The following is a 23,414-nucleotide window of genomic DNA, read 5'->3' as shown; positions in this document are numbered from 1 at the left end:
TGTCATCTACTCTTTGTCTTTTATTTCCGGCCCCGGGCGTGGTTAAATCTCTTGGCACAAAGTCTTGTCTCGCGTGACATGAAAGTCTCTCTCTCTCTGAAAAAGTCACATCTTGTACCAGGCTAAAAAGTTTCGTCTCATCCCAGGATTTTTTTTTATATAATAGAGAGATACACACACACACACACACGCGCGCGCGCGCGCGCACGCACACGCACACACACACTGTGCACTTAATGTAAATGGACTCATAATTAGAAACACAGGATTCAGTCAATGTTAATGATGATACACAAGTATCTTAATTGCAAAATTTATTACAAAGCATTTACAATTTAATGTTTTGTTTTTTGCTCTAAATAGTTTGCTTTTTTAAAAAAATAGAACTTTTTTCCTTACAAGCATATATTTAAATGTGCGGTTTGTGTACTTAGAGCAACATTTTAATTACAAAAAAAACTTTAATGCTCAATGTCCATTGAATTAAATGTAATAAAAATAAATATCCAAACATTTATAATAATATACTATATTTTGATATGTTATTGTTGATGAAGACAAGTTTGCACAGTCCCTTACTTAGTGTCAGTGCGGTAATAAAATATTCTGGATGAATTGCAGTCCTCCAGCGATGAAGAGCACGATTACTGCAGGTTTCCCAAACATTTCTTAAGCATCAAATACTGTAATGGGCAGGAGAAAAAAAAAACAAAACAGCATGCCAGTTACTTACACATATAATCATGTTAACTGAATTAAGTAGGACCGAGAATGTTATGCTATAACCATCTTTCAAGAGGTCACAGTCATTACCCAAATCTGCCTAATCCAATACAACATCCTTCATAAAGTCGTTAGTTAGAAGAAAAGCAAGAAATATATCCAGCACATAAACTACTATCATATGGGAGGAATTTAAGCATTCACTCAGTGGCCACATTATTAGGTATACATGCTTGTTAACACAAATAGCCTGCTCCTTCAAACAACCAATCATTTGGCTAACAGCTAAATATTATATATACCATACAGACACAGTAAGGACTTGGTGCTAAAAGTGGTGGTTCCATCTCACAAACAGCTACCTCCATGAGATTGATTGATTGATCCGCAAGAGAGAACAAAGCCGACTATACTTCCTTAGAAGGCTGGCATCCTTCAACATCTGCAATAAGATGCTGCAGATATTCTATCAGACACTTGTGGCGAGCGCCCTCTTCTATGCAGTGGTGTGCTGGGGAAGCAGCATAAAGAAGAGGGACGCCTCACGCCTGGGCAAATTGGTGAGGAAGGCAGGCTCTATTGTAGGCACGGAGCTGGACAGTTTGACATCCGTGGCAGAGCGATGGGCACTGAGCAAGCTCCTGTCAATGATGGAGAATCCACTGCATCCACTAAACAGTGTCATCTCCAGACAGAGGAGCACCTTCAGCGACAGACTACTGTCACTGTCCTGCTCCACTGACAGACTGAGGAGATCGTTCCTCCCCCACACTATGCGACTCTTCAGTTCCACCCAGGGGGGTAAACGTTAACACTACACAAGATTATTGACTGTTATACCTGCCTCACACTCTCCACCTTGCATTTTTTAACTTGTACTGCATTTTTTATCACTCTTTAATTATATTGTTTTTATCAGTATGCTGCTGCTGGAGTATGTGAATTTCCCCTTGGAGATTAATAAAGTATCTGTCTATCTATTTTCACACAATACATTCTCTACAGTTTATAGTGGAGAATGGACAGACTGATCCGGACTTACAGAAAGGCTGCAAATACTCAACAGCTCTTTACAACTCCAGTGTATAAAAGGGCATCACATAACGCACAGTCCATCCGACCTTGAAGCAGATAGGTTTCAAACGCAAGATACCATGCAGGATTCCACCCCTGTCAGTTAGGAACTGGAAGATGAGGCTACAGTGTACACATTATCACCAAAACTTGATAAATGACGATCGGAAAATATACTGCTTTATCTGAAAACACCCAGTTTCTGCTGCAGCATGAAGACGGCAGGGTTAGATTATAGCTTAAACAGTGATAGTTTAATGGTTTGGGGAATATCTTCTTGGCACACATTAGACCTATGAATTTCAGTCATGTGAATGTCGCAGAGTATATAAGTATTGTTGCTAGCCATGTCCATCCATTTACGACCAAGGCAAACACTTTTTGAAATATTTATCTCCATTAGGATAATGTGCCATATGACAAAGCATGCATATCTCAGTTTATTTGCACAGATATGGCAGTGACTTCGGTGTACTACAATGGCCTGCACATTCCCCAGATCTAACTTCAATATAGCACCTTTGGGATGAGAAAGAACAGGAGGTTTGCAGTATGAATATGTGGCTGAAAAATCTGCAGGAATAAGCCATCATGGACCAAAACCCCTCCAGCATTATACTGAAGTCAAGCCATGAAACATTTCATCTGTTCTGAAGGGGGTCCGACCCAATACTAGGTAGGTGTATTTAATAAAGTGAATACCTAAGTGCATTTTGAGAGTTACAGTATACAACACTTATTTATTTATCTCAAATATTTCAAATGCTTTAATTTAATTCAGTATATGGTCACAAGAGTCATTCACAATACCTACCTTTTTTCTACTTACTATAGCCTGCTGCAGCCATATGAGCTCCATAGCAAGGTTAGTTTTGTAATGTTGTAAACCTTCGAGAGAATTAGGAATGCTGCTGTTCAGGCTTCTGCACAAAGAATCTGAAAGTGAAAAAAGGAATTACCATGAATTGTAAACAAAGATTTTTACAGTAAGCATAACTAGAGTGCTTTCACTCTCCCACGTTACATTTTGTTTTCTAAACATACTGTGCAGAGTAAACTAAATCAACTTTTTAAATCAAGATAATTTAACATAATAAAAATGACATGACATTCCCAGATATGCTTAGTTTAATTCAACAGACATGGGAAACTATTCTGGTCACAATGGGTGCAAGGCAAAAACAAGTCCTAGAGAGTGTGCCAGTCCATTGCAGGGCACAAATTTAAACTCTCTAATAACATTAAACTGCAGGTCTCTGGGAATGTGAAAAGAAAACTGTAGCACCCACAGGAAACAGTGGAAAACCTTTAAAGAACATGCAACCTCCATATGAACAATGACTGGGTGTGGGAATCGAATCTAGGATGCTGGATCCTTAAAGCATTAGTGCTAACCTATGAACTACTGTGGCTCCCTTTATTAAAAATAGGTAATAAAATTCAGTTATTTTGAAATTAATGAAAATCTTTCACGTCATTTTTTCCCCACAGGATTATGTTTACTTTGTCAGAATGCAAATAAATTTTGTTTTAATCATACAAGAATTCAATAGATTAAGGTGATGCTTAAAAAGAAAATCGACATCCAGTCATCAATATTTAAAGGGCTATAAAGAAACTAATAGGATTGATTTCAGAAAATGACGTAAGTATAAAAGAACCCTCAGTTTATTTTGAGATAAACCTTATTTGGATTAATATAATACATTTATTGGTTCAGGAGATATCTAACATCATTCAAGGGCTCCTGAATACTAAAAATGGTGACACTGACCATTTTTGAAGTGGACTAGTGGGGCGCAGGGTGGTTGGAAAAATTGATTTGAATTATTTTTGGTCATCAATCAACCATAACAATGAATGGGGAAAGTTTCAAGTTTGTTTTTTAATCACGCAGTACTCTGTCTTGGTGAACCTCCATGGAATGACCTAGGTCATCCTAAAGATTGACATTTAGTCCAATTTAGGTTTGTGTGTAGGTACTAAAACAGCAATAAGAACAATGTGAAATAAAAATCAACATTTTTTTCTTTTTTCTTTATGAAAAGTGTTAAACCAAGCAAAGGTCACTATCCCTGAATCACTATAAAAACCCATTTTATACAAATAGTTTTCTTACCTCTGTGGATTGCACTTGAGCTCATTTTGGATTCATTACTGTCCCACAAAGATGTCACATCAGTAAAACTCTGAGAGACCCTGGCGTCTTCCATGGAACTTGTTAAATCAGACAGGCGTGGACTTTCACTTGAAGATTTTAGCGCCCCTGCATCACTAGACCCGGTGTCAGGCCCCTGCCTCTCTTCCTCTAAGTGTTCAGATGCTAATTGGGTGGGTAATCGGTGAATATTGTCCTCTCTTTCAGGCATCATTTGCTCCTCCTCTGCCTCCTCTTCATCCTCCTCCTGCTGCTGCTGCTGTTGTTGTTGTTGTTGCTGCTCATAGTCATCACAATTCTGGATTCCTGCAGCACTCACTTTCACTTCTGGCTTGTGAGATTTTGATTTTTCACATTTCTAATACATTAGAATTAGGGCAAAGAAACACAAAAAAAAACAAAATTAACGAGTCTTCACAAATTCACAGCATAACATTTTTAACCATGCTAACCATACAGCCCTAGTAAGGCAGGAAGTTTCAAATATCAATGCTGGGGGAATTCCTGTGACTAGAAATGAGATGTTTCACACAGCAGTCTTAAAGCCTGTATGGATTTAATGAAGCTCCCTTATTCAAAGAAGTGTATCCATCCTTTAATACTGGCTCCCAAAGATTGGTGATTACAATCAAATCAGTCAATCAATTACAGATACTCCTGGTCATTTTATATTTCTTCCATTTCTGAAAAATCACACCAACAGTTGTTATCTTCTCACCAAGCTTCTTGCTGATGGGTCTTGTAGTCCATTCCAGCCTTGTACAGGTCTACAATCTTGTCCCTGACATTCTCTGACCGCTCTTTGGTCTTGTCTATGGTGGTGGAGAGGTTGAAATGAAAGAAATTGATTCTGTGGACAGGTGTGCACTATACACATAACGACCGGCAATTCGGAATATCTGTAATTGATTGACTGATTCACTGATTGGCGATTACAATCTGTGGGAGCCACACTTCTGGCTGGGTTGTAGGGGATCAAATACTTATTTCTGTCACTGACATGCAAATCAATTTATAAATTTTATGTTTTTATTGGTTGATATTCTGTCTCCCTTCATTAAAATGAAACTACCATAAAAATTACAGACTGTTCATTTCTTTGTAAGTGAGCAAACTTACAATTTCACCAAGGGATCAAATACTTATTTCCCCCACTGTATGTGTGCCCAGTTCCACAAGCATAACCTTAACCCTTGTTATGATTCTCTTTGTCCCTTGGGGCAATTATTCCTCAAGTACTAATCAAAAAATTTTAATCTTTTACTCTGACTCGCAGCAAAACAAACCCCAACGTGATAAAGTTGTCACATAATTATGAATCAGTGGTGTCTTATAATGTATGGTAACATCTCGCCAGTGCTTGCCAACTTTAAGCACCGATGCATTTCTGTTATTTAAATCACTATAATAATGGCACTGTCAAGCTACGTCAGCCTAGGCATGAGTTTCCAGCATTATTAGTTGGCTTTCCATCATACAAATGAGTAGTTTAATGGCAGCTGCAGGTAAACTGATAAAAATGACAAGCTTGCCAAAGTCTCAAAATAATTCTAACTAATGCAGTCCTTTTAAGCATACTGCACTACCTAGAAGAGCCATGCAAAGAGAGAGAAGCCATTGGCACTTCGTACAGTGCTACAAGTACATTATTCATAATGCCAGCAAATTATATCTTTAGGATTAATGATAACATGCCTATCATACGATCAAAATGAATGCACAGAGTGTTCTTGTGCTTTTAGTGTTCTGGTGAACTTGTCCGATAGTAAGTTATGCGATCAAGAGTGAGGAGTACTTGGGCTGTGTCGAGTTCGTGGCTGCTAAGATTTCTGTAACTATTTTTGAAGCTTTGTATCTTTTTCCGGCACAATCAGGAAGAAGCTTCAAAAGCTTTGTGTTGCCTCATATGCTCAGATTTTTATTCCAACCAATTTCTCAATCAGTGCATCATAAGTGAGGAGGAGGAGGTTGGGAGCATGCAGAGTGCGTTGCCGCACCCACCACACGACAAGCCACCTTAGGATCTCAAATGAGGACCACTTGTGCAGCCCTGCACCGGGCGACACCACACTAGTTAAAATGCAGTGGAACAGTGTGACTTTTTTTTCCCCCCCCACAGTGGCTGGAGTGCCAATCCTGCCACCAACCCCTGAGTTCTCAATGCATGTTGGAGGACCTGCTTGCAGGGCTGGATGTAGGTTAAGTGACCTGTCCTTTTTTTATTCTTTTCAAAATAATTATGAAATGTTTGTATTGTTCACAAAAAATGAAATGTTAAAGTTTACTTTGTCATTTTCTTTTTAATTCATACTTATTTTCTCTCTTTATTTAATGCTAAAGGAAACCAAGTATTTCAGGGCCGCATTCACTTGACAGCTCATTTGTAACACATTTATTGCAAACCAACACGTGAAAGTGGCAGGGAAGTAATTGCTTTCCTTTAACATTCAATGCTGTTTTGCACTTTTGTCAGCACTCTGCATTGATCAGTGGATTTTAGTAAAATTGGTGGAGCAAACACAAGTGAAGAAGGCTAAAGATTTTTAGAAAAACGGCAGTACTAGGGTGTTGTACTGTGCTATCCATTATGGATGAAATGAGAAGTCAAGCAAAATGACACATTTTATTGACTAATTAAAAGATTACAATATGCAAGCTTTCGACGCAGCTCTGGCCCCTTCTTCAGACAAGATGTTATCATTATAAAAACGGCAGAAAATGTAGGCATTTTAAGCTGTGGCAAGGTAGTAAAATATTAACGAAATTCTTGGGAAAAATGTGTGGGCCAGAAAACTAAACATTGAGCCCATTTAAAAGTAAGAGCAATGCGCTGATCGTGAAGGCATGGGGGCGCCCCAGGACTGATGTTGAAACCCACTGTTTTCAGGGATTGGAGTCTATTCGAAGGCAGATCGCGGAACTCACTCGTGCACATCCTGACAATAGTTGGGTGTAGGATTCAAAAGCAGAGCACTGGAGCTTTTAGGCTGCACCCCGTGTCATGCAAAATAAGTTACAGTATACTGTAAATCATCTGATTACACAATGAAGACAACGGTGTTGAAAAAAATAAACGATATTAAGTAAGATTAAACTAGGGCAAACCGAAAGAATAAAAATTACATAAACTATTAATTAAAATGTTACGGCATAATAGGTACTTCCTGCAAAGTGAGTATACCCAATGCCGATTTGAAAGTCAGGAATGGCACTTCCAAAATGCTGTCACCTCTCCATGGCACAATTTATCCGTTTCCTTACCTTAGACACGAAAACGGGCCTCAGCAGGGTGAACCCACACCATTCCAGGCGGGACTGGTCGCCCTCGATTTCTCTCACTATTTGTTCATATTCCTCATAAACACTCGAAAATTTTCTCCGGACAAGAAATCCTCTAATCTGCGCCTAAAATAAACAAAAGGTCCGTAAAGCTGACATATGAAAACAGTCACTGCAGAAGTCATATATATGCTTACTGACAATCGCGATACTTAGAAACCAAGCTTCTCGCACAAAATAAATGTTAAGTAAAGTCACTTGCCTGTAAAAGTATTATTTTATCCACAAAATCCCGCGGCTCCATTGAATTCCCCACCCAGCCGTTGAATTACGTCACTTCCTTGGTAACCATGCTTAACATCCTGTTCACAGGCGTAGTTTTTGAACATAGAAAAAAAAAAACAGAGGAAAGATTGGCAGCAAGTTTCTGTAGGTAGTAGAGGTACCCGCCATATTGACAAGGTATTCACTTTGGATTAAGGTGTATACGCTTCATATTTGTTTCAGAGACCAGTTTCTGAGAAACTGTAGGAGATTAAGGAAATAATATATAGCTTAACATAAAGTATTATGTAGAAGACTAAGAGTCAACTCTGTTCACCGTACTACTTTCAGTTCGTTATACTGTATACTATACCATCATTGTTATAATGGTGATGAAGATGATATACCTTATTAGTCCCTGAGGAGAATTTGTCTTTTCTTATGACCTATGGGGGTCAAGAAAATGAATAAAATAATCTAATTAATATATTTTCTGAACCTCATTCCACAAAGATGTGCTTCTTACATTATTTGGCAATTCTAAATCGGCACTATACAAATGTTAGAGTACTATACAGGAGCGGACCTTACAATAAACTGTCAATCCAGCCTACTTGACTCTAAACTGGAATATGTGGAAAGAACAGATTTTTCTTAATCAGTGCATTTGTATGTAGAGTTACAGGTCAAGTCAAGTCAGGTTGGGGAGCATGTACTGGTACAGCACACTGCCACACACAACACATGATGAAACAGCTCAGGATTCTGGTTGGCAACCCCCCAGGCGGTCCAGTCTCACCATCCGGAAATGACCATCTATCTGGTGTTACATGGATGTCCCCTTGGCCTGCTCCAGCCACTTGGGGACACAATGAAGATCCTGCGAACCGGATCACACTCGGGGAATCGCACCACATGGCCATAGTGCAGTAAAAGACACTCCCTCACAATACAATCAATCCATGAGCAACCTCTTGTTTGACACAAAGTCTAACAAGCCATACTCAAGAATTCTCCTAAGAGACACAGTACTGAAGGAGTCCAGTCTTCGTCTCAAGTCACTGGATAGCGTCCATGTCTTGCAACCATATTGCAAAACAGGAAGCACCATGACTCTTTTTTCAGAGATATCAGGAACACCACAAACCCCTTTCCATAAATCAATTGACCAATCCCACTAACCGCATGAATGTCACTCCTGAGGTAAGTAAACCTCTTGACAAGGTTGACACTCCACAGACAGAAACACTGCTGATGACTGTGCCCAAGTGGTCATTAAAGGCCTGGATCTTGGTTTTTATCCAGGACACTAGCAAGCCCAGACACTCAGACTCCTCACTCAGTCTCTCAAGAGACCCCAATCAGAGCTTCTATTGACTCTGTGAAGATCACCTCACAGGTGGCACAGTGGTAGTGCTGCTGCTTTGCAGTAAGGAGACTGTGGAAGATTGTGGGTTCGCTTCCCGGTTCCTCCCTGTGTGGATAGCGCTTTGAGTACTGAGAAAAGCGCTATATAAATGTAATGAATTATTTTTATTAATTATTACAGCATCGTTGGCAAAGTCAAGTTCAATGAAGAGTGAAAAGTTTCAGGTCTCAGCATTACTGTATAACAGGAGATAGCACCAGTGGTGGGATTAGGTAATATTATAAAGGTATTCAAAGTTGATTCATTTAACACTGACCTAAAATTGCTGCAAATCACTGTGATGTATTGGCATCAAACCTTAACATTCTAAAGGTCTCATCATGAACACTGTCCTCAGACATTCCCTTTCGACCATATTCTTAATAGTGAAACAGCATGTGCTAAAAAAATCATGTTTCATTCTGTTTCACCTTAGCTTATTTCTATCACACTTATGCAGGTGCACAATAGTATTGGCCTTTTTAGAAAAGTAAGGTTTCGCTTTGATAAATGCTGGCCCAAAATATACAGTGTATTGCCATGACAAATATTTATTGACATTTTTCTCAGGAAGACAGATGTTGCAATGTACAGTGTAATTGTAGTTAATAATCATGGCACTCAAGAGTGGTGACATGTTGCATGTTTATTAGTATGTGTAAGTAAGACTTTCACTGTACTCTGTCCACTACATTTCTTCTACATTTGACATTGATTTCTCAAAGACACTCAAGTTTTTTATAATGAAATAAACATTGACTTCATACAGGGCTGAGAGCAGTAGTGGTAGTAAAATAACCTATCACTATAAGCCAGATTCACTGTCTCACCATTAAATCTGTTTGTATCATTCCTGATTCCAGGAGCAGCTTCACTCTTTTCCTGATCAACTCACTTACTGCATTTATTTCACTTTTCTGTCTTTTTGAGCTCTGCTATGTACGAGTCCTGTCACAGCATCTCAGTTGGGTTTAGGTCCAAGCTTTAAGTAGACCACTTCAATTTGCCTTTGTCTCAATCATTCTGATATGAACTTTTTTTTGTGTTTTGGATCATTGTCTTGCTGTATAACTCACTTTGATACACCTTCAGCTTACTGCTGGAAGACCAGACATTTCTGGTGCAGAGGTTCTTTTCATTAGGCAAGTTGTCCGGGACCTGTGGCAAGGAAGCATCCTTACACCATCACTATACCACATTGTAGAAAAGGCAAAAGATGAAACATGACTCAAAGAGATTCTTTCAACATTTTAACAGTAAAAGAACAGTCAAGTAAGAGATGAAAAGTAATAGGAATGGTAATGATGAGCTAGAATATAGAGACAGTGAAACAGAAAATGCTTTACACTTGCACTTTATTGAAGTTTATACATGTGAAGATGTCAATAATCTCCAAAAAGTAACAGGGACTACTAAGGAGCTACTTAGTTATTTAGAAATTGTAGGGGGACACATACTGCTGGGATTAAATAGGATGGCATTTTACATATCACTAGGACTGGATAACATTTATCCTTTAGTGCCTATGGAGTGAGTACATAAGTAATTATAAATCCCTAGCATGTATTTTTCAAAAATTTCTTCACACTGGGGAAATTCGTAAAGACTGGAGGCTAACAAATATAATCCATCCATCCATCCATCCATTATCCACCGCTTATCCGAGGTCAGGTCGCGGGGGCAGTAGCCTAAGCAGGGAAGCCCAGACATCCTCTCCCCGGCCACCTCCTCCAGCTCCTCTGGGAGGACCCCGAAGCGTTCCAGGGCCAGCCGGGAGATATAATCCCTCCAGCGTGTCCTGGGTCTGCCCCGTGGCCTTCTCCCAGTGGGGCATGCCTGGAACACCCCCCCAGGGAGGCATCCAGTGGGCATCCTAAACAGATGCCCGAACCACCTCAACTGACTCCTCTCAATGCAGAGGAGCAGTGACTCTACTCCGAGTCTCTCCCGGATAACTGAACTCCTCACCCTATCTCTAATGGAAAGTCCAGCCACCCTGCGGAGAAAACTCATTTCGGCCGCTTGTATCCGTGATCTTGCTCTTTCAGTCACTACCCAAAGTTCGTGGCCATAGGTGAGGGTAGGAACGTAGATCGACTGGTAAATCGACAGCCTCGCCTTTTGGCTCAGCTCTCTCTTCACCACGACAGACCGTTGCAGAGCCCGCATTACTGCGGATGCCGCACTGATCCGTCTGTCAACCTCCCGCTCCATTCTTCCCTCACTTGTGAACAAGACCTCGAAATACTTGAACTCCTCCACTTGAGGCAGTACTGTGCTCCCAACCCGGAGAGAGCATTCCACCCTTTTCTGGCTGAGAACCATGGCCTCGGATTTAGAGGTGCTGACTCTCATCCCCGCTGCTTCGCACTCGGCTGCGAACCGCTCCAGTGAGAACTGGAGGTCACTGTCTAATGAAGCCAACAGAACCACGTCATCCGCAAATAGCAGAGACGAGATTCTGAGGTCACCGAACAAGACCCCCTCCCCTCCTTGGCTGTACCTAGAAATTCTGTCCATATAACTTATGAACAGAATCGGTGACAAAGGGCAGCCCTGGCGGAGTCCAACCTCAACAGGAAACGAGTCTGACTTATTACCGGCAATGCGGACCAAGCTCCTGCTCCTCCTGTACAGGGACTGGATGGCTCGTAACAACGAGCCTTGTACCCCGTATTCTTGGAGCACACCCCACAGGATGCTTCGAGGGACATGGTCGAATGCCTTCTCCAAATCCACAAAACACATGTGGGCTGGTTGGGCAAACTCCCATGCCCCCTCCAGGATCCTGGCCAGAGTGTAGAGCTGGTCCAGTGTTCCACGGCCGGCACGGAATCCGCATTGTTGCTCTTGAATCCGAGATTCGACCATTGACTGAACTCTCTTCTCCAGCACCCCTGAATAGACCTTACCAGGGAGGCTGAGGAGTGTGATCCCCCTATAGTTGGAGCACATCCTCCAGTCACCCTTCTTAAAAAGGGGATCACCACCCCGGTTTGCCAATCCAGAGGCACTGCCCCCGACGTCCATGCGATGTTGCAGAGACGTGTCAACCAGGACAGCCCCACAACATCCAGAGCCTTGAGGAACCCAGGGTGAACTTCGTCCACTCCAGGGGCCCTGCCACCTCGGAGCTTTTTAACTGCCTCGGCGACCTCAGCCCCTGTTATGGACGGGCCCCCCCCGGAGTCCTCCAGCTCTGCTTCCTCTAAGGAAGACATGCTGGTGGGATTGAGAAGATCCTCGAAGTATTCCTTCCACCGGTCAATAACATCTACAGTTGAAGTCAGCAGGGCCCCCTCTCCACTGTACACAGTTTGCCAGAACCTTCTCGGTGCCGACCGAAAGTCGTTTTCCATGGCTTCCCCAAACTCCTCCCATGCCTGAGTTTTTGCCTCTGCAACAGCCGATGCCGCCACACGCTTGGCCCGCCGGTACCCCTCAGCTGCCTCTGGAGTCCCACTGGTCAACCAGACCCGATAGGACTCTTTCTTCAGCTTGACGGCCTCTCGAACCTTAGGTGTCCACCACCGGGTTCGTGGATTGCCGCCACGAGAGACACTAACAACCTTGCGGCCACAGCTCTGTTCTGCTGCTTTGATAATGGAGGCTTGGAACATGGCCCATTCAGACTCAATGTCCTTCACCTCCCTCGGAATGAGGTTGAAGTTCTGCCGGAGGCGGCAGTTAAAGATCTTTCTGACCGGTTCCTCCGCTAGATGTTCCCAGCAGACCCTTATTATTCGTTTGGGTCTGCCTGGTCTGTCCGGCAGCCTCTCCCGCCATCTGATCCAACTTACCACCAGGTGGTGATCAGTTGACAGCTCAGACCCTCTCTTTACCCGAGTGTCCAAGACATAAGGCCGCAGATCTGATGACACAATTACAAAGTCGATCATCGAGCTGCGACCTTGGGCATCCTGGCGCCAAGTGCACTTATGGACACCCTTATGCTCGAACATGGTGTTCGTTATGGACAATCCATGACCAGCTCAGAAGTCCAACAACTGAACACCACTTGAGTTTAGATCAGGGAGGCCGTTCCTCCCAATCACGCCTCTCCAGGTTTCACTGTCGTTGCCGACATGAGCGTTTAAGTCTCCCAGCAGGACGATAGAGTCCCCAGGAGCTGCACCTCACAGTGCTTCTTCCATGGACTCCAAGAAGGCTGGGTACTCTGAACTGCTGTTCAGCGCATAAGCGCAAACAACAGTCAGAGTCCTTCCCCCAACTCGAAGGCGTAGGGAAACAACCCTCTCGTCCAATGGGGAGAACCCCAACGTACAGGCCTCAAGCCGGGGGGCCATAAGCAAGCCCACCCCTGCCCGACACCTCTCACCCACAGCGACTCCAGAGTGGAACAAAGTCCAGCCTCTCTCAAGAGGAATAGTTCCAGAGCCCAGAACATGCATAGAGGTGAGCCCGACTATATCTAGCCGGTACCTCTCAACCTCTCGCACCAGTTCAGGCTCCTTCCCCACCAGAGAGGTAACATTCCATGTCCCAAAAGCCAGTTTCGGCAACCAAGGGTCGGAACGCCAGAGTTCCCGCCTTCGGCTACCACCCATATCACATTGCACCCGAACCCTTATGGCCTCTCTTGCAGATGGTGGGCCCACAAGAGAACAAATATAATCCTGTTGTATAAAAAGGGTGATCATACTGATCCAAATAACTATAGGCTAGTAAGTTAATGTATCAAGTCAAGTCAAGTTAGGGAGCATACACTGGTACAGTGCGTTGCCGCTCCCACTACACGACGAAACAACTTTGGATCCCGATTTGCAAACAGGCAGACACAAGGTCCAGTCCCACCCTCCGGAAATGATCCTCTATCTGCCGCAGCCAGGTGTTATGAGGGCGATCTCTTGGCCTGGTCCAGCCACTCAGGTCCCCAACAATGAGGATCTTATGAGCCGGATCACCCTTGGGGAAACGTGCCACATGGCCGTAGTGCTGTAACTTACGCTCCCTCACAATGCAGGCAATGTGCCTCATTTGGGACTTCATGAGCAACTGCTCATTTGACACAAAGTCAAAGCAACGGTACCCAAGGATTCTCCAAAGAGACACAGTACCAAAGGAGTCCAGTCTTCGTCTCAGGTCACTGGATAACATCCATATCTCACAACCATATAGCAAGACAGGAAGCACCAGGACTCTAAAGACTTGGACCTTCATCCTTTTGCATAGATATTGGGAGTGCCATACACCCTTCTCCAGCGACCTCATGACCCCCCATGCTCTCCCAATCCATCTACTGACTTCATAGGAAGAGTCACCAGAGACAATGAATGTCACTGCCAAGGTAGGTAAACCTCTCAACAAGGTTGACACTCTCTCTGCAAACAGAGACTGCTGATGGCTGTGCCCAAGAGGTTATTAAAGGCCTGGATCTTGGTTTTTATCCAGGACACTCGCAAGCCCAGACACTCAGACTCCTCGCTCAGTCTCTCGAGCACTCCGATCAGAGCCTCCATTGACTCCGTGAAGATCACAGCATCGTCAGCAAAGTTAAGATCTGTGAATCTTTCTTCACCAACAGATGCCCCACAGCTGCTGGACCCCACGACCTTGCCCAACACCCAGTCCATACAAGCATCGAACAGAGTAGGAGCAAGAACACATCCCTGACGAACCCCAGAATCAACTGGGAAAAACACTGCCTCCACTCTGCACAGTAATCACAGTACCAGTGTTCAGGCCAGCCATGATATCCAGCAACCTCGAGGGGATCACACGAACCCTCAGGCTGCAAAGAAACTCTGCCGATATTCGTGTTTGCACTCCATGAGAACCCTCAGTTCCAGGATGCGGTCGATGGTAGACTTCTTAGGCATAAAACTAGACTGCTGGTAGGTGAGCAAGTGATCACAGATCCTTTTGAGGACAACCCTAGCAAGGACCTTATCCGGCACCGAGAGCAGTGTCATCCCCCTGTAGTTGCTGCAATCCAGGCGATCACCCTTCCCTTTCCAGATGGGGATGATAAGTCCCATTTTCCAGTCAGTTGGGATGATACCAGTCTCCCAAATGGAAGCAAAGATTGCTTGCAATGCCAGGAGGACAGCCTTACCACCAGCCTGAAGAAGTTCACCCTGGATACCACAGATCCCTTCAGCATTCCACTCCCCTCAGCTGGTTCACCACCTGTACAATCTCAGTGAGATTGGGTGGTTCACAGCTAATTGGAGGATCAGCATCAAGAACCGTAAACCCAGAGATATCCAACATCCTAGCTGGACATAAATTAATGGAATTCACAGGTAAATGGAAGTAATTAATAAGGAAAAGTCCCAGCAGCACATGTCTAGAACAGCAGTGTTAGCAAATACTCAACATGGGTTCAGACGAGGAAGTTCATGTTTTACTATTATGCTGGAATTCTACGAGGAAGCAACATATGCATACAATAAGAAAGGTGTACATTCAGAAAGCTTTTGATAAGGTACCATATGAAAGGTTTGTGATCAAATTAAACGAAGTAGACATTCAGGACATGGTCTGTAGGCGAGTACAAAATTGGCTCAAACACAGGAAGCAAAGGAGAGTGAAGGAAACTTTCTCTGAAGTAGGTGTTGTTAAACAGATGTCCATCAGGGGTCAGTGCTCAGGCCGCTGCTCTTTTTAATGTATATAAACGATTGGGACAGGAATGCAATCAAAAAGCTGGCTAAGCTGGCAGATGATACCAAACTAGGTGGAAGGGCAGATAATGTAGAATCAGCTAAATTGATACAAAGAGATTTGGGCAGCATACAGGCTTGGGCAGAATTGTGGCAGATGAAATTTAATGTAAGTAAATGTAAAATATTACAGTACATGCAGGAGGTAAAAATGTTAGATTTGAATACATAAAGGAAAGTCAGAAAAAGTAAATTTTATGAGATGGACCTAGGAGTAATAGTGGACTCATCACTATCTACATCTAGGCAGTGCACTGAAGCGATCGAGAATGTAAATTGGATGTTAGGTTACATATCATGATGTATGGAGTACAAGTCAAGGGAGGTTATGCTTATGATAAATAACATACTAGTGAGGCGACACCTGGAGTACTAAGTGCAGTTTTGGTCTCCATATTACAAAAAAGACATAGCAGCACTAGAGAAATTCCAGAGGAGAATGACTAGGCTGATTCTGAGACTAAAAGGTATGAGCTATGAAGAGAGATTGAAGAAGCTGAACCTTTGAACTTTAAGCAAACAGAGATTAAGAAGTGAAATGACTGAAGTGTTTAAAGTTATGAAAAGAAACTTGCTGTTACTTTATAATAAATTATTCAACAAGAACATGGTTGTAAACTTGTTAAGGGCAGATTTTGCACAAATGTTTCAAGGTTTTTCTTCATTTAAAGAAATATAGACACACGGAATACATTACCAAGCACTATGGTGCAGGAATTTAGGGACCTTTAAATCTCGACTCGATGTTATTTTGGACAATCTAGTCAAATAGAATGGACAAGCTTGTTGGGCTGAATGGCCTGCTCTCTTCACTTTTCTTTTTAATGTTCCAATGTTCTAATCACATTACTACAACCATGCAGTAATGACTGTTGGTGCGATTTTCTTAATGTGGAAGGTGACGTTTGTCTTACTTTAAACAAATTGAGACCTCACTATACAGAAAGTTTCACATTTGTCTCATCTACCCAACCTTCTCTCAAGGGCTTAGCAAGCAAGAGACAAGCATTTGTGTTCTTCATGGCTAGCAGTGGTTTTCATCTTGGTACATTTTTTGCCTGTATCATTTGGAATGTGGAATCCTGAACATTGACAAAGGCAAGAGAAATCTGCAGTTCTCTGGATGTTCTATGGGATCCTTTGTATATTTCTGGATGATTTTACACCAAAACTTTGTGGTAATTATGGCAAGCTGTCTACTTTTAGCAACAATGGGATCATTAAGGGCAGCTGGGGCACTGCCCTCCCACCTCCCCAGCAGATTAACCTGTTATTCAAATATTAAATTCAATGTTTGTTGAAATTGGGCAGCATGGTGGCACAGTGGGTAGCACCACAGAGTTTGCATGTTCTCCACGTGTCTGCGTGGGTTTCCTCCGGGCGCTCCGGTTTCCTCCCACAGTCCAAAGGCATGCAGGTTAGGTGTATTGCGATTCTAAATTGTCCCTAGTGTGTGCTTGGTGTGTGTGTGTGCCCTGTGGTGGGCTGGCGCCCTGCCCAGGGGTTTTGTTTCCTGCCTTGCGCCCTGTGTTAGCTGGGATTGGCTCCAGCAGACCCCCGTGACCCTGTAGTTAGGATATAGCTGGTTGGATAATGGATGGATGGATGGATGTTTGTTGAAATGTTTATGGAAAACTCAACTTACTCACCATAATCAATTTGTTCCTGTTTTCCATCATATAATCAATGCAATTTCTACTCTAGAAAAAATATATATATTTGTGATGTATATGACATCTTCTTTGTGCCCAGTGCTGCTAACTTGTTTCCAGGTTGTTTGGGGCAGACCCTTGGACTCTGAAGTGTTCTCTCCATACCTTTGTTTAGGTGTGCACATGAACAGTCTTACGTTTCAGTTGTGCCTTGGGGCTTGAAGGGTAGACACTTTTTAAACAATGCCTAGATTAATTTTTCATGGCGTGATTTTAAAATAGTCATCATCATTTTCACAAGTCATATCCTTTACTTAGGTTCAATAAGAGTTAGCACATAGCCTATTGAACAAAAATTGGCAATTTATGAATATTCTTTTGCATTTCTGCTTTTGAATATTTGATGTTGATATATCTTTTAATACTGTCCTTTGGTGGTTGTACATACATTGATGGACCTTTATTTTATGTGTTTTCTTTTATGGAACGTTTTATTATCAGTGGTGCTGGTAGACTAATTCATTGTGAAATACATTGTTTTTCCCTTGCCACCTCACACAAGGTTTACTGGAGGCCATCTCCTTTCTCAGCCGCCCTCAAACACAGCTGCCACCTCTCTGATCTTATACAGCTCCATCCATGTGGCTCCAATAATCTTTTCTGTGCAGGGCTGACGCATGGAATAATGCTGCCTGAGGCAAAGTGCATTTTTGATGCCATTTAACCGCCAAGCCACATACCCCCCCCCCCCCCAAAAAAAAACCCCCGAAAGATGAATCCTCACTAGGCATGAGACCCTTAATTCACATACATTAAGTATTACTATATAGTTCTTATGATACAGTACATTCTCTGGGCATCGGACAAAAAATAAGTAAATTTTTTACTTTTGGAAAAAATATAAAACAACAAAAGAAGATTAGCTTTAAAAAATAAAATGCATAACAGACAATAAAAACAATGCAAATGTTTAATGTGAAACTAAAGGGGAAACAACACTTAGCTGATTCTCTCATCCCGCATGCTTGTCTAAACACCTTTTTTTCGTTTCAGACTCCATTCTTCAAACTAAAAGGTGCAGTGCAAACTTATGATGCCTTTAACAGACATTGGTTGCGACTGGCACCTTAAAAGGATTTGAGAAATTAACAAAATTTTACAAAATGGCATCATCAGAATATATACAATGAGATATGCATGTGAACCAACCTGTAATAAATATTAGGAATAAGAGGGCAAAAATTATACGCTACAACATGTTGATAATAATCCAGAAATAAAATATAAATGATAATCCCCAAACTGATGTAGAATAGGAGACACAGACATGGCAAAGGATAATTAAACATGACAGGAACTGTTGACTTTAAATGCACTGCTAAAGACAAATTTTATTCAAACTCCACAAATCGCATCCTCTATTGTTCAGCACCATCAATGACTTGAGGATTATGCTCTTCACAGTCACTCCTTCTCCTGCCATATGCTGAAAAGCGTTCTCCATAGTTAGAAAAATTGACGCTGTGCATTCATTGGATAATAATATAGTGCGTTATTTGCAAACACTAGTAATGGTAGGGTAAAGAGAAATCATGGGTAAATGTTAGAGATAATCATTATAGCTCAGTTTCATTGAATTTCAGATGTCAGGCTATGTGACAGATGGCGGCCGCCGTCATTACCCAGCTGGGAACCCTCCATAATGGAAGGAAAGGGGGAGATGACTTATGAAGAGTGCTATCTTCCCCTGTCCTTCCATTAAGGAGGTGTCCTGGCTGGGTAATAGTGCCGGCCATTATCTGTCACAGCTAGTAAGTTTAATTCAAGGGCCTAAATGTGATTTACATGGTTGCAATTTAAAGAGCTACAGAGTTAGTATATTCTTCTTCCTCTTCATCTTTTCCCACTTCTGTGTAGGGTTGATGTGTTTGATTAACTTTTTCTAAACAACTCGCTCCCGTACCTCCTCATCTGTCAAAACCTTTTCCTTCAGATTTTCTTTTACTTTATCATTCCACCTCCACTTTGGCCTCTCTTGGCCTTTCTCTTCCCTTATGCTTCCATTCCCATCAATCTTTTCCCCACATATTCATTGTTTCTCCTCATCACATGTCCATACCACTTGAACCTACTTTCATGTACTTTCTTAGATATCACTCCCACTTTTGTACCTCTGATTGTCTCATTTCTTATTCTGTCCTTTTCTGTAACTCCACATTCTCATTTCTGCTACATCTAACTTCTTCTCCTGTACTCCCTTTACTGGCCATGTCTCTGCTCTATAGATCATTGATGGTCTTACCACTGTCTTGAAAACCTTACTGTTAATTGTCGCCTTAATTCTTCGATTGTATAATACTCCTGATACCTTTTTTCATTTTTTTGTACTCTATGGGTTATCTCTGAATCTAATTTTCCATTTGGGGCTACTACTGATCCTAGATATTTGAATCTATCCACTATTTTCAATAGCTCTCCCTGAAGGCTAACTTCTGAATCCTTAAACCTCCATCATTAAACCTCACGTTTTCTTCCTATTTATCTTCAATCCACTGCCTTCCAAAACCCTTCTCCATTCTTCCAATTTCCTCTCTACTCTTTTCTGGTGCTACACCATACAATGTCATCAGCAAAAAGCTGCATCACGACTCAACACATCCATAACCAGATCAAGAGGTCTAAGGACTTAAAGAAGATCTCTGGTGTGGACCTACTCTAACTCAAATCTTGTCTGTTACCCCAATACTGCTTTTAGCCTGAGTGCTCACTCCCTCATACATATCCAAAGCAATCCTCAAATACATCTCTGGTATTCCTTTCTCTCTCATGACATGGAATTTTATCATAAGCCTTCTCCAAATCAATAAACACCATGTGTAAAACCTTCTGGTGTTCTCAATGCTTCTCTATGAGCTGACTCAATGCACAGACTGCATCAGTTGCTCCTCTACTTGGCATAAATCCAAACTGCATCATTGTGCCACCAGGGGGCAAACCAGCCCAACTTGGTACCGGTCCCAAGCTCAGAAAAATTGAGAGGGTTAATGTCAGGAAGGGCATCAGGCTATAAAACCTCAGCCAAAACTTTGATAAAGGAATCAAACCAATGCCTCAAGTTTCTCAGACAGCAGTGATGTTTCCATTTCCATGAAAATGCCTCCCTGACTAGTGTGCCACCGGAGGTGATCGCCCAATGCGCCAGGCCTGTTTTTGTGCTATGCCCTCTGCTTGCACAGCTCTGCCTCACACCACTTATTTAGAGTCACAGGCAACGCCATCTGTGCTCACTTTGCCCAACTCAGTGAGCCAATCCAAGCAAGAGTCCTTCCAAAGACCCACTTATGGCAATATACCCAGGCCAAAGGATTTAATGCTGAATAGCATTCTCTTAAGTGCTGCTCTTGAATTGCCGATCATTTATCTCAGTCTCTTACTCTCACATATACATACACAAACACACTCGCTCCACATGCATACATAGCAGTCTGAGCACTCATACACTCAGTGAAGAGCGCTATACAAAAGTGAAGTGACTTGACTTGACACACACACACACTCTCTCTCAGCATGGGCTCATTTTCTAGCCAGCTTCTCAGGGTGGCTTTTCCCTTTCTGACAAGATTTCTTTCTGAGATTCATGTAGCTCTACCAGAATTTTCATGAAAAAACAATACTGCCTGTGAAGAGTCATTACCATTGCAAGTGTTTTCCATTTACAGATAATGGTACTTACTGTGGTTCGCTGGAGTTCCAGAACTTTAGAAATTTCCTTTATGGTCCTTTCCAGACTGATTAATATCAATAGCTTTTTTTCTGATGTCTTCAGGAATTCTCTTTAATTTGTCAGATTACGTGCTTGTTGAGTCTTTGTGCTGCCAGCTTGACTCTGATGGTAAGGATCACTCTGATGGTGTTTTTGTACGTTAAATAAAAAAAGCAAGCTTAATATATTATATATTATTTGTTCACTCAGGTGTGTTTTATGCAATATTTTAGAGTTTGGTTAAAAACCTGAAAACTTTCAGTGTGATTACTTTGCAATGAAAGAGGAATGAGACAAATCTATCTATCTATCTATCTATCTATCTATCTATCTATCTATCTATCTATCTATCTATCTATCTATCTATCTATCTATCTATCTATCTATCTATCTATCTATCTATCTATCTATCTATCTATCTATCTATCTATCTATCTGTCTATCTATCTATCAGTTACATAGTTCCCTTGATATTAATCTACTTTTACTTTTTACGTGTATTTGCTTAGGAGGTGCTATTATCCAAAGTGACTTACAAAAGAGGTAAATATAAACATTAAACATCAGTCTGGGTGACTTTTTTATGAATAAGTGTTACAGGACAAGGATAGAAATTGATCATCACAAGTGAAGAACGCAGAGTAAAGTAAAGGCAGTTACAATTCCTAGGTTACAGTAACCTAACAGCTATATCAATTAGACAAACATTCACTGAACAACAGAGTCTTCAAACAGGTCTTAGACACACTGAGGGAGTCAGAATTTCAAATAAAGTCGGATAACTCGTTGCACTAGCTAGAAGTCACACATGAAAATAGTTTTGACTGAGATTTGATGCCACGCAGAGATGATATTACCAAATGTAATTCATCAGCAGATCTTAGTGGTCAAGAACAAGCACAGAACCGCATGAGTATCTCCATATACATAGTGTTGACCCGTTGACGAGTCTGTAGGCGAGGATCAAAGACTTGAACTTAATATTTGCTGCAACTAGGAGCCAATATAATGATCTGAAATAGGAGTGACATGTGCCCGCCTCGGCTGGTTACCACTGGACATGGCATTGCATTCTGAATCATCTGCATTGGCTTGGCAACTTATGCTGGTACAAGAGAGTTGCAGTAGTCCAAAGACCAAAGCTTGGACCTAGAACTGTGCTGCATACTCTGTCAAATAAGGACTGATCTTGTGGCTTGTCACACACATGTGTATGGGGGACAGTTTACAGACTCAAATAGTGTTATTCGTCAGCCAGAGCGGGGGATTGGCACTCTCACCTGATTGTCTCTCCTCTTGTTCCTCTACAGTTCAGCCAAAGGACCTGCTTCCCAGTGACATCACCACCGGTCCACCCACTGTTAACGTCACTTCCAGCCAACTGTGATGACATCATTTCTGGTACCCAGAATCCACCTCCCTGCCACATCAGTTCCTGTTCCAGCCGCCATGACTCCACCTCTTCCTCCTATCCACCATATTTATAGAGCACACTCATCTGATAGTCAGTTCAGTTGTGAACTCTGCTTAAGTAAAGATGTGTTTCTTTTCTTTTGCTGAGTTTTCAATATACGGGGTGGCTATCCCCAAACCTTTTTCTGTCTTTTGCCTAATTTTTTAACACAGGCTGTTGTATAAAATGAATCTGCAAGGCCAAGAGACCATAGCAACATAAAACTTTAAGGACAGCTGGTCATTAATCAACACTCCAAGGCTCTTTACAGACTTGGCAGGTGTTAGCAATAATGAGCCAAGTAAAATAGAGATAGGGTGCTGAATAGCCACATAAGCTGGATTAACAGGTTAAGCTGGAAATCGTGTTCCTTCATCCAGGTTGCAATTTCAGTGAGATATGTAGAGATTTATGGTGATACCTTGTGATCCTCTGAAGGGAACAACGGGTACAAATGAGTATCATTGGTATTGCACTGATATGAAAAACCTTGGGACATAATGATTGGGTCTAGTGAAGAGCTGTAGAGAGTGAGAAGAGAAGGGGGCCCAGCATTAATCCTTGAGGCACTACTGTGCTTGCCTGGTGTACCCTTGACAGCTCTCCAAACCAGGACACTCTGTAGGATCTGCCCAAGAATGAGGACTCAAACCAACTGTGAGACAGTTCTTTTATTACTAAGGTCAGGGAGGGTGGCAAGCAGGATCTGATGACTGACTATGTTGAAGAGAGAGGAGAGATCTAACAAGATGAGGACATATGCCATGTAGGTAGCTCTTTCCAGTCACAATGTGGTAACAATTACAATTACAGCTCTCTTGGTGGAATGTCCCCTTTTGAAGCCTGGCTGACTTGGATCTATCTATCTATCTATCTATCTATCTATCTATCTATCTATCTATCTATCTATCTATCTATCTATCTATCTATCTATCTATCTATCTATCTATCTAT

General features: G+C 42.0%; 1 protein-coding gene across 1 annotated transcript in view; it reads right to left on the bottom strand.

The window, feature by feature from the left end:
* Positions 1 to 422: 422 nt before the first annotated feature.
* The window catches only part of LOC114664602 (hairy/enhancer-of-split related with YRPW motif-like protein), a 45,707-nt gene continuing 22,715 nt past the window's right edge, over positions 423 to 23,414 (bottom strand). The window contains exons 2-6 of the mRNA XM_028818782.2: positions 7,497 to 7,596; positions 7,217 to 7,360; positions 3,917 to 4,313; positions 2,612 to 2,733; positions 423 to 683 (exon numbers count right to left, since the gene is read on the bottom strand). Of these exons, the coding sequence (XP_028674615.2) occupies positions 645 to 683; positions 2,612 to 2,733; positions 3,917 to 4,313; positions 7,217 to 7,360; positions 7,497 to 7,538 (744 nt within the window). The 5' untranslated portion in view covers positions 7,539 to 7,596 and the 3' untranslated portion in view covers positions 423 to 644. The remainder of the gene's footprint in view (positions 684 to 2,611; positions 2,734 to 3,916; positions 4,314 to 7,216; positions 7,361 to 7,496; positions 7,597 to 23,414) is intronic.

The sequence above is a fragment of the Erpetoichthys calabaricus genome, chromosome 14 (genome assembly GCF_900747795.2).
Source record: "Erpetoichthys calabaricus chromosome 14, fErpCal1.3, whole genome shotgun sequence".
Taxonomy (NCBI): Eukaryota; Metazoa; Chordata; class Cladistia; order Polypteriformes; family Polypteridae; genus Erpetoichthys; species Erpetoichthys calabaricus.
Note: the sequence above shows the minus strand (reverse complement) of the source record. Positions and strands in the feature narration are given on the sequence as shown.